Source organism: Sinocyclocheilus grahami, unplaced genomic scaffold, assembly GCF_001515645.1.
Source record: "Sinocyclocheilus grahami isolate Dianchi unplaced genomic scaffold, SAMN03320097.WGS_v1.1 scaffold1949.1, whole genome shotgun sequence".
In the NCBI taxonomy this organism is placed as follows: Eukaryota; Metazoa; Chordata; class Actinopteri; order Cypriniformes; family Cyprinidae; genus Sinocyclocheilus; species Sinocyclocheilus grahami.
In genome coordinates, this window is record NW_015507128.1 from 61,637 (window position 1) to 74,844 (window position 13,208).

Genomic DNA, 13,208 nt, shown 5'->3' on the forward strand with positions numbered 1-13,208 from the left:
TACACACCAGTCAGAATCTCAGGATAGTATACCAGGAGCAAAGGTGACTGCTTTAAAAATGCATCCTAGCACTGGAGAGAGAGCTGAAAGAATCACAGACAGGGTTTTACACTGCTTACACAGTGTAGTACAGTATAGTAACAGTACTTTGTATAAGGGTCTCCAAAAAACAGTATGACATGTTGTACCACCTCAAACTTGTGGCTGTCAAATTTAGCCGTTTTTTTTTTACCTGTGTTTTTGCAGAACTCATATAATCTTTCCGAAGGGAGGTAGAGAAAGTGTTTTGTCAGAAGACCAAGAAATTTATTTTTGTACTATATACTACTGGTAATGAAATTTGGCCAATTTATTTATGTATGTAATCAACAGTATACTGTATTATGTTACATACTATTTGATATTTAGTTATTTTGTTTTTGAACTTTACTTCTCTTGTAAGATCATCTACTTCATCTACTGTAAGATGAAAGGTGAAAATTGATTTAATGAAAATTGATGTTTCATAAAGCTTATTGTTTGTATTTTATTCTTCCTGCATTTTTTATTCATGTTGTATACTAAGACATTGAGCTGCCAAATAATTCCTGAATCCCAATAAGAGGTTTTTGTTACAGTGTTCTGAATTGATCTCACTAGTGTTCACTGGGCAGGGAAGTTGTCTGCGTATTTGTACTGTAGGTTTTGTCATCTTAGGCCAAAGTTTGATATTGATAGAAGGGTTTGATATTGATAGAAGGGTTTTTGACTGGAGTATTTGATTTTGACATGGAAGTTTGTACAAGATTTTTTTGTTACGAGAATGTGTTTATAGTTGTGAGAAAGTGGTGAATTGTTTCATGAACTGTGTGTTAGACGAGACACAGGCTGAAGATTGTGTGTTAATTGAGAAAAACTAAACATTGGGATAAGTAATGTACACTGATTATATAAAACTATACTGTCAGTACATCATAGTTAAATGAAATTGTTATGTGCATTTATTTCTTTTCAAAAGTGTGGAAATTGATTTTTAAAAATAAGCTTTAAATTGGCCTATTCCTTATCCTGTGGCTCTCTCTAGTGGACAACATTAATATCACAGCTTAAATGACTAAATAGTGTAAAAAAATTTTATAAATAAAAATAAAATAAAACAATGAAAAAAGGAAAAAAAATCCCTACTTTCTCTCTTTTCTATGTGCGTTCATATTGTATTAATTTGTAAATGTCATATTTGGCATTAGAAGTTATATTACTAATAACTGCCATATGAAAAGTTTAATATCACAAAAAAATTTTTTTTTAACTTGCCTTTTTCGAAGCTGCTGTATATAAAGAACACAAGGTGGCTGAATGCGCATGCTATTTAGATAGCCGAAGCTTACAGACGTTCAATACTTTCACTCAATTTAATTCGTTTTTTAGCACCCCCTCTGAACTGTTAAGCCCCTCCTCAGCACCCCCAACAAAAAAAATCCTGGAGCCACCACTGAACGTGACAAGAGACGTTTGCGTTTTCGACTATTAGACATACGAATAAGAGTGAATGTGCACACTTTAAAATAAAATATTATTTTCAAATAGTGTACATTGATTACTACTTCATATGAAGAGTTCAGATGCAAAAGCCTCTAAGTACCGTTTGAAATTTTTTTCTGAAATGAGCATTTTTATCAGGTTCCTATAGGTTCAGTAATTTCACTTTAATGGCAATGAATAGTTTATTTTCTTTCCAATTAAAGTAAAACTGAACATAAACATAGGAGCCTGAGAAAATAACCATTTTAGAAGAAAATTTTATATGGCACTTAGAGGCTTCTGCATCTGAACTCTTCATATATAACTACAAACCAAGAACTTATTTTAGCATTCTTATTAGGGGTTCAAGCACGCAGTGCTGAAACCCTATTGAAATTGTTAGGATTTTTAATATTTTTTTATTATTATTATTCTCCCCTAAAACTGATTGTGCAGACCAAACCGTAAGGCCTAGAGACTTGAAACTTGGCCAGATCGTAGAGCTCAGTTTGGGGAGAACCTATCAGTATCTCGCCCCAATCGGCCAAAAGGGGGCGGCTACAGTGCAAAAAACTAAAATTTCAGACATTTTTGGTCCTAACTCGTACATCCTGTGTCGTAGACTCAAAGACTTACATCGTTGCAATCCTTGCGTCAACACAAACAAAAGTGGAGTACGACAGATTTTCTCTACGACGCACGTTTTTTCCGCAAAATTGAGTTATATCCGAAACCTACTTTTGCGAACTAGTCCCTAGGTTTTTCGCCTGATCGGAACCAAACCACTGCAGAAATATTCTCTGGACACTGAATATCAATAATTATCAAAAAAAAGTTGAATTTTCGTGTGCAACAGCGTGCAAAGAAACATCTATCCTAACGTTAGCCAAATGTTATTTTAGCTATAACTCTTGAACGGAATGAGATATCTTAACCAAACTCCGTACACATGTGTACAATCTCAATCTTTGAACAAATAATTAAAAAAAAAAACGCGCAGCTCTGCCACTTGACAAGATGGAAAAAACGTAAAAATGATGATAACTGCACAATCGTTGGTCCGATCGACTTGAAAATTGGTATGCAGTGTCATTGTCCAAAGTGGCACAAGTGTCTATGAGGACATTTGTGTATCTCAAAAAACATGGCCGCCATTGGCCAAACAATTTTAAGCACCTATTTGACAGGGTTAACGGAGGTCGATCGGAACGAAACTCGGTGGGCATGTCGACTCATGGCCCTAAAGGTCTGTAAGAATTTTGAAAGAAATCGGCCACTGGGGGGCGAAATTGCGTTTTTCAAGTGTGCAAACAATTGTATATTGCACGGTTTTTCACACATCAACACAATATGCATATCATTCGATAGATCTCCTATTGAGTAACTTTGCCTCAAGAACCATTGCTGTCAATCAAATCGTTCATTAAATATTCTCAATTATGTTAAAAACCTACTTTTGCGAACTAGTCCTAGGTTTTTTTGCTAAATCTCGATCAAACCACTGCAGCGCAATTCTCTGGACTCTCTAGATCAATAATTATCAAAAAAAAAATTGAATTTTGTCCTTCGCTTAATTTTAACGATGTCAGAGAAGTGTTTAGAGAAGGGGCGTGGCCAAATATACCCAAATGCCTATAAAACCTAAGCAAAAACTCAAAACTTTACAAAGCTCGGTGAAAACATGTGTCCAATGACTCTTAACAAGCATGCAAAGTTTCATGAATATCGGACCATAGGTGGCGCTATAACAGTAAAAAAAGTCTCCAAAAACACAATTTCAATTATAACAGAATTAAATTGTAATTAAAAAGCATAAAACGAATATAACTTTGCAACCATTGGTCCGATCGACTTGAAAATTGGTATGCAGTGTCTTTGTCCAGTGTTCCATAAGGGTCTATGATGACATTCGCGTATCTCAAAAAACATGGCCAATGAAATTTGAGCACCTATTAAACAGGGTTAACGGAGGTCGATCGGAACTAAACTCAGTGGGCATATTCGACTCATGGCCTTAAAGGTCTGTAAGAATTTTGAAAGAAATCGGCCACTAGTTGATGTTTTACTCATCCACACAATATGCATATCATTTGATAGAACTCCTCATAATGAGAAACTATGCCTCAAGAACCATTGCTGTCCATCAAGTTGTTCATTAATTATTCACAAATATGTTAAAAACCTACTTTTGCAAACTAGTCCTAGGTCCTTTAATCTCAATCAAAATACTGCAGTAACGTACTCTGGACTCTCTAGATCAATAATTATCAAAAAAAATTTGAATTTTGTTCTTTGTTTACCTTTAACGAGGTAATTAAGAAAAGGCAGTGGTCAAATATTCCCCAAAACCTATAAAACCTAAACGTGTGACAGAAGACATGTGACAGAAGACACTTAACAAGCATGCAAAGTTTCATACAAATCTGACCATAGGTGGCGCTATAACAGTTGAAAAGGCCTGAAAGATACAATATTTGTATAGAAAATGGCCTCAAATTGTAGAACGTACATATATTCACAAAAACACCAGATCTTCTTATCATATGACAGATCTCCTCATTCTGAACAACTTTGCCTCTGAGACCAATCAAACTGGTCATTAAATATTCAAGATTATTTAAAAAGGCTACTTTTGCAAACTAGTCCTAGGTCTTTCGCTCAATATCGATAAAACCACTGCAGTAATGTTCTCTGGAGTCTCTAGATCAATAATTATCAATCAGTCCATTATCAATAATAATTATTTTGAAAACTCAAAACTTTACAAACTTGGTGACAATATGTGACAGAAAACAGTTAACAAGCATGCAAAGTTTCATAGAGATTGGACCATAGGTGGCGCTATAACAGTTAAAACGGTCTCAAAAACAGTATTTCTGTAGTAAATTGAAATAAAATGTTCATATATTAACTTATACAGTATATCTTCATATCATTTGATAGATCTCTTCATTCTGAATAACTCTGACTCTAGGATTACTGCTGTCAATCAAACTGGTAATTAAATATTTGAGATTACTTAAAAAAACTACTTTTGTGAACTAGTCGTACATTTAAACTCAAAATCAATCAAATCAGTGCAGTACTATTCTTTAGACCCTCTGGGTCAACAATTATCAAAAATATGTTGAACATTTGCATTTGGACAACTATGAACTGGTCATTTTACAATACAGGTGCATCTCAATACATTAGAATGTCATGGAAAAGTTCATTTATTTCAGTAATTCAACTTTACATAGTGTACCCAAAGGCCTATAAATCCTAAAATAAAGCCCACGATATCTCTCAAAACTTTGTAAAATGATGCATAATATCATTCTAAGCAAGCATGTAAAATTTAAGAGCGATTGGGTAAAAAAATAACACTATAATAGTTATAAAGGTTAAAAACACAGTGTTGTATGGGAAATTGCAATTATAACCACTAGATGGCAGCGGAAGACCACTAATTGGCTCATTAAACACCCTAAAACAGTACTGTTCATAGGTTAGCTTATGGATTCATGCTAAGACATTATAAATCACTGTTATATCACTGTTATAACATCAGTCAAAGTTTACTATTTTGTTCATACAGAATCAGTTTTTACAATTATGCCAGATTATGATTACAGTGAAACCTGAAAATGACATATACACTCTTAAAATGTTTTGTGTCACCTATCATTTATTTCAAATATCTATATCTGCAACAAAATGTGTGTGCATGTATGTCTGTGTATGTGTGTGTGTCTCTGTGTCTGTATGTTTAAGTATGCTTATTGAGTATTAATAAACTAGTTTAATCATTTCATTTCAGTGTGTGTGTGTGTGTGTCTGTGAGCATATTCTCCATTTTGGATGTGTTTTACTGTCAGCCATACATCCAGGTTGGCCTAGACTCTAAAATATACAACATTAAATGCCTTAATGTGCTTGAACCCTGGTAATTGCTGCTTGCAGCTATATTTTACTTATTTAATAGCTTCATTATTATTATTATTATTATTATGATGATGATGAAGTAGATCTTACAAGGAATATAAAAACGTATTAAATGATTTAAAAACTGATTTAAAAATAATTTAAAACAGTTAAAAATAGAAAATTATTATACATAAAATACAGTGCAATCAGTTCGGACGTAGCACAGTGCTCATTCCGTAAATGCAGAGCTAAAAAGATGAGTTTTTAGTCTGCATTTAAATGTGGCTAATGTTTTAGCATATCTGATCTCTTCTGGAAGCTGGTTCCAACTGCGGGCAGCAAAATAACTAAAAGCGGACTCCCCTTGTTTTGTGTGAGCCCTTGGTATTTCTAACTGACTCGATCCGAATGATCTGAGTGGTCTGTTAGGTTTATATTCAGTGAACATATCTGCAATGTATTTATGGTTACTGGTTTTCTCCTTGTTTAACTGAAGAAAGTTCTGGCACATCCAACTGTTCATTTCATCAATGCATTGGCAGAGGGAGTCAATGGGGCTGTAGTCATTTGGCGATAAGGCTAGTTAAATCTGGGTATCATCAGCATAAATGTGATAGGCAATTTGGTTCTTTCTCATTATTTGACTCGGTGGGAGCATATACAGGCTAAACAAGAGCGGTGCAACTGATATTTTGCCAGAATCAGAATTTAAGCGACTATCATCTTTTATCTTTATGAGCACTGTCTCTGTGCTGCGATGTGATCAGAAACCAGATTGAAAATACACACAGCGGACACAATATTATGTTAAAACAGGCAAAATACGTCCCCTTTAAATCTGTAATCTGTGAGTTTAATATTTTTATTGCTTGTTATTAACTTATGCTTTGCTGTTTGTTAATGTGCTTTGATATGAACAACATACAGTTGATATCCTAGTCAATCTTTAAAATATTATTTTCTTAATTGAGTTTAACATATGCTCTTACGTCAGTATCTCCAGTTTACAGTGAGGATCCTTCAGTCCATCTGAGAGCCGCTTCAGACCTCTATCTCCTACATAATTCAATGACAGATGCAGTTCTCTCAGGTTTGAGTTTGATCTTAGAGCTGAAGCCAGAGCAGCACAACCTTTAGCTGTGACGCCACATTCTCTCAACCTGCAGAACAACAACACACTCTTCACTCTCAGTTCAGCAGAAACAATGACACAAACAGAGATATTGTAATATTAAATCATAAATCTGTGTGGGTTTAATGTTTTTATTGGTTCTTGTTTACTTTTGTTTTTTGTGTGTTTGTATAAATCACTGTAATCTGAACATAATGATTTTCTTTGATATAATATGTATAATTGTTTCAGCTGAAATTCACATATGATCTTACCACAGTATCTCCAGTTTACAGCTAGGATCCTTCAGTGCATCAGAGAGCAGCTTCACTCCTGCATCTCCTACATTATTCCCAGACAGACTCAGTTCTCTCAGCTGTGAGGGGTTTGATCTCAGAGCTGAACTCAGAGCAGCACAACCTTCATCTGTGACGCCACAATCCCACAACCTGCAGAACAACAACACACTCTTCACTCTCAGTTCAGCAGAAACAAGCACACAAACACAGTTACATTATAAAATAAATCTGTAATCTGTGTAGGTTTAATGTTTTCATTAGGTTTTTTTTGTGTTTGTATAAATCACTGTGATCCGAACATAATGATTTTCCTAGATAAAATACGTATAATTTTTTCAGCTGAGATTAATGTATGCCCTTACGTCAGTATCTCCAGTTTACAGAGAGGATCCTTCAGTCCATCAGAGATCAGCGTCAGACCTCTATCTCCTAAAGAATTCAATGACAGATGCAGTTCTCTCAGGTTTGAGTTTGATCTTAGAGCTGAAGCCAGAGCAGCACAACCTTTAGCTGTGACGCCACAATCTCTCAACCTGCAGAACAACAACACACTCTTCACTCTCAGTTCAGCAGAAACAATGACACAAACAGAGATATTGTAATATTAAATCATAAATCTGTGTGGGTTTAATGTTTTTATTGGTTCTTGTTTACTTTTGTTTTTTGTGTGTTTGTATAAATCACTTTAATCTGAACATAATGATTTTCCTTGATATAATATGTATAATTGTTTCATCTGAGATTCACATATGATCTTACCACAGTATCTCCAGTTCACAGCGAGGATCCTTCAGTGCATCAGAGATCAGCTTCACTCCTGCATCTCCTACTTTATTCCCAGACAGACTCAGTTCTCTCAGCTGTGAGGGGTTTGATCTCAGAGCTGAACTCAGAGCAGCACAACCTTCATCTGTGACGCCACAATCTCTCAACCTGCAGAACAACAACACACTCTTCACTCTCAGTTCAGCAGAAACAAACACACAAACACAGTTACATTATAAAATAAATCTGTAATCTGTGTAGGTTTAATGTTTTTATTGGTTCTTGTTTACTTTTGTTTTTTGTGTGTTTGTATAAATCACTGTAATCTGAACATAATGATTTTCTTTGATATAATATGTATAATTGTTTCAGCTGAGATTCACATATGATCTTACCTCAGTTTCTCCAGTTCACAGCGAGGATCCTTCAGTGCATCAGAGATCAGCGTCAGACCCCTATCTCCAACATAATTCTCAGACAGACGCAGTTCTCTCAGCTGTGAGGAGTTTGATCTCAGAGCTGAACTCAGAGCAGCACAACCTTTAGATGTGACTCTACAATCAGACAACCTGTTGAGAACAATCACATTACAACACAATGTTATCATCATGTGATATTATTTAGTGCTGATACATTTGGAAATATATAAAAGCCAATATACTAATATGCTCTGTTGAGATGTGATGAAACAATAGATGCACCCAGTGTAGACGGTCGCAGAACACAAAGGGCTTTATATCTTTATATAGATATAAATATACTTTGTATATAATATGATGTAATATGATCTTTATACTTTTAACAGTCCAAAATTCCATTTAGAACAATCTAAACTGACATGGGCTATTTTCCACATTTCTCTGAACAAAGAGAGAAGTCAAGAGAGAGCATTCATTTAATTTTCACTTTAATTTTCATTTATTCATCATTCATCACAGCATTAATAGATTTAGTTTAATTGTACAGGGGCATTTTTCAGGCCAAAACCCCTGTTAATTTCTGTCCCGTGGACAGGGGAAGTGAAGCCTTGTCCAGCCTTACACACACTCTGCATATGACGCTAGACTCAATTTGTTGAGTTGTAGGTGGAAATAATACACAGCTTACATTATTCTTTTCTTTCAACAAACACTTCACCATTATTAATATCAAAAGCAATACGTGGATGGAAGTGCTGCTGATGTTATGCTGTAGAGAAACAAGTTCATCAGTAAATTCTGTTGGTAAATGAGTGAAACATTGTCTTGGGGCTTTAATTAATAGTATTCCAAAATAGTTTTTAAACCAATGTAAAATTATTGACACCCCTTTCCGTTCTTATGAGAATAATTAATGTTTGTTTGTTTTTTTTCAGTTGAATTGGCTTTGCATTTCATGATGGTCAATGAACAAACAAAATCACTATGACAGCTGCTGTAGATTTTTTGGTGATTGTGTCCTGTATACATATTATTCTGGCTGCGCTTGTACTATATTTAAGATGCAGGGTGAAAATGCAAATAAAATGATTAGTGACTAAATATTTTATGAAAATGTTGAATGACAGAATAAACAATTTTATAAAATTTTTATAATGAACAATAAAACCATTTCCCCACAGCCTGCTTTGCTTATATTTACCAAGGGTGCCAAACACATTCAGATATGATCAGATATACATTTTCATGCTGAGATTCACATATGATCTTACCTCAGTTTCTCCAGTTCACAGCGAGGATCCTTCAGTGCATCAGAGATCAGCTTCACTCCTGCATCTCCTACTTTATTCTCAGTCAGATCCAGTTCTCTCAGCTGTGAGGGGTTTGATCTCAGAGCAGCACAACCTTCATCTGTGACACCACAATAACTCAACCTGCAGAACAACAACACACTCTTCACTCTCAGTTCAGCAGAAACAAACACACAAACACAGACTATGATATTAAATGCTAAATCTGTGTGTGTTACATCTCAGGAGGTACTATTATTATTTTGTCTCATGTCTAAGGGGACGTATACACAACACCATTTTCAGCAGAAAACAGAAAACTTATGTGTTTTGGTTGTTTATTTACATCACAATGGCATTTCTCTTTTTAAATACAACAATGAATTAATGATCAATTACATATATTTGAACAATGACATTTTATTGTTTTATTAACTAGTAAAACTACACATTCTGAACAAGTTTGAAGCAGTGTATCGGTAGTTAGTTAATATGCTACCTAACTGATCAACAATTACAGGTACAAGCTAACGATGTGTATTATAAATGAACAATCATTATTGAACAATTGCAGCTAGCAGCTTCATTCAAATGTGTGAACTGCTAAACACATAGGCAGCTTTTTATTGTTTGAGTCACTTTTCAAAAGTTGCTAAATACATTTGAAAACCTGCAAAATGTGTTGCTAGGTTCCAAGTTTGACAAAAAGGTTCCAAGTGTAGTCTAAAAGTTGGCAACATGAACACAAATGAAGGGTGTTAGAAAAATATCTCTGTGAGCCCATATAATGAAATATAAAGTTCATATCATTCTAAAAGTTGTGAAGCTCGTTCTGAAGCTGATGTGAGAAGTGAAGCAGAAACACAGTCACTTCTGGCTTGAACATTATAAAATAAATCTGTAATCTGTGTAGGTTTAATGTTTTTATTGGTTCTTGTTTACTTTTGTTTTTTGTGTGTTTGTATAAATCACTGTAATCTGAACATAATGATTTTCCTTGATATAATATGTATAATTGTTTCAGCTGAGATTCACATATGATCTTACCTCAGTTTCTCCAGTTCACAGCGAGGATCCTTCAGTGCATCAGAGATCAGCGTCAGACCCCTATCTCCAACATAATTCTCAGACAGACGCAGTTCTCTCAGCTGTGAGGAGTTTGATCTCAGAGCTGAACTCAGAGCAGCACAACCTTTAGATGTGACTCTACAATCAGACAACCTGTTGAGAACAATCACATTACAACACAATGTTATCATCATGTGATATTATTTAGTGCTGATACATTTGGAAATATATAAAAGACAATATACTAATATACTCTGTTGAGATGTGATGAAACAATAGATGCACCCAGTGTAGACGGTCGCAGAACACAAAGGGCTTTATATCTTTATATAGATATAAATATACTTTGTATATAATATGATGTAATATGATCTTTATACTTTTAACAGTCCAAAATTCCATTTAGAACAATCTAAACTGACATGGGCTATTTTCCACATTTCTCTGAACAAAGAGAGAAGTCAAGAGAGAGCATTCATTTAATTTTCACTTTAATTTTCATTTATTCATCATTCATCACAGCATTAATAGATTTAGTTTAATTGTACAGGGGCATTTTTCAGGCCAAAACCCCTGTTAATTTCTGTCCCGTGGACAGGGGAAGTGAAGCCTTGTCCAGCCTTACACACACTCTGCATATGACGCTAGACTCAATTTGTTGAGTTGTAGGTGGAAATAATACACAGCTTACATTATTCTTTTCTTTCAACAAACACTTCACCATTATTAATATCAAAAGCAATACGTGGATGGAAGTGCTGCTGATGTTATGCTGTAGAGAAACAAGTTCATCAGTAAATTCTGTTGGTAAATGAGTGAAACATTGTCTTGGGGCTTTAATTAATAGTATTCCAAAATAGTTTTTAAACCAATGTAAAATTATTGACACCCCTTTCCGTTCTTATGAGAATAATTAATGTTTGTTTGTTTTTTTTCAGTTGAATTGGCTTTGCATTTCATGATGGTCAATGAACAAACAAAATCACTATGACAGCTGCTGTAGATTTTTTGGTGATTGTGTCCTGTATACATATTATTCTGGCTGCGCTTGTACTATATTTAAGATGCAGGGTGAAAATGCAAATAAAATGATTAGTGACTAAATATTTTATGAAAATGTTGAATGACAGAATAAACAATTTTATAAAATTTTTATAATGAACAATAAAACCATTTCCCCACAGCCTGCTTTGCTTATATTTACCAAGGGTGCCAAACACATTCAGATATGATCAGATATACATTTTCATGCTGAGATTCACATATGATCTTACCTCAGTGTCTCCAGTTTACAGCGAGGATCCTTCAGTGCATCAGAGATCAGCTTCACTCCTGCATCTCCTACTTTATTCCCAGGCAGATTCAGTTCTCTCAGCTGTGAGGAGTTTGATCTCAGAGCTGAACTCAGAGCAGTACAACCTTCAGCTGTGACGCCACAATCTCTCAACCTGCAGAAAAATGACAGGCCCTGCATCCCAATGTGCATACTATCCACCCTACCTGCCAAAAATAGTATTGAAAATGACTAATATCACAGAATTTAGGATGGATATTATGCACACTGGGGCGCAGTCACACTCTTCACTCTCTCAGTTTAGCAGAAGAAAATAACACAAACACAGACTATGATACTAAATGATAAATCTGTGTGTGTTATACTAGGAGGTATTATTAATATAATTTTGACTCATGTCTGAAGGGACGTTTACACAACACCATTTCCAGTCTATAGGATTGTGCAAGCAATATCGCCAGCTCATTTTCAAGGTAAGATTCTAAAGGCAGGTTGATTTATTGCGAAAAGTTACCAAATTATGTTGTGATGTCATTGAGCGATGACATCATTACGTAACCATGGAGCAAAATTGCATCATTGCATAGAATACAAAATTACATTACTCAAAAGTGACTGGCCATTTGAAATATGTTCATTTAGATTTGCTTGTAAAAGTAATATTACATATGTCTAGTGGTCGACCAATATTGACAGCGATGCCGATATCTTGGAAAGCAGGGTGGCTGATGGCCGATATAATTTTATTTATTTTAATTAATATTTAAGAAATTTTAAATAATTAGAAAATTGATTAAAAAAAATACATGTGTAAAATAAACATATTTATAATTTAAATGACATTCTTTTTCACAAATAAATAAATATTTAATAAAAATATAATTAAAAAGGAAGTAAACACTGTAACCAACAGGGCACTCAGTAATCTGGGAAGTTTGTGTGCATTGGGATTTGGGAATCATATTTTTTCCAATAAAGCCAAGGTAGTTCAAGGTAATTAAATTAAAAGCTCATTTTACATACAGCACACAGTGAAAATGACATGAATATGACGGTGGGCAAAAGCATGAAGCGCAGCATAATTTGAAATCACGAGTTTAAAGTTAGTCGATCGCGTGTCTCCAGTGAAGCTGAACTCTCCTCCTGTCCGCATTCAATTCACACAGACCGACCGTCACGCAGAGAACACGCGATCATGCAGGATACAAATGCACACTTCACAAGATCTCACAGCTCGATTTGACTAAGTTTGCAAGATTTTTGAAATTAAATGTTCATTAGTCATTTAAAGATTTGTTTAAATAATATAAATGCGTATTTGCTGAATGCTGATGGAAAAACAAGAAAGTATTATAATGTTTGCCTTTCTATAACTAATAATATAAATTTAAATACTTTTTGTATACATTATAATTCCTTTGTTAAACGACGACAGCGAACAAGGAGAATGTGAACACTGTGTGCGCAGGGCGCTGCCTCTCTGAGCACCATCAACATAAATGTCCCGCCTCGAACGCATCGGCCAAACAGAAAAACTTATCGGCCGATGCCGAT

At 34.8% G+C, this 13,208-nt stretch overlaps 1 protein-coding gene across 1 annotated transcript in view; it reads right to left on the reverse strand.

The window, feature by feature from the left end:
* Positions 1-13,208, reverse strand: part of LOC107573457 (NACHT, LRR and PYD domains-containing protein 12-like) — a 71,309-nt gene that overhangs the window by 23,748 nt on the left and 34,353 nt on the right. The window contains exons 9-10 of the mRNA XM_016259888.1: positions 7,579-7,752; positions 6,796-6,969 (exon numbers count right to left, since the gene is read on the reverse strand). Coding sequence (XP_016115374.1) covers positions 6,796-6,969; positions 7,579-7,752 — 348 coding nt within the window. The remainder of the gene's footprint in view (positions 1-6,795; positions 6,970-7,578; positions 7,753-13,208) is intronic.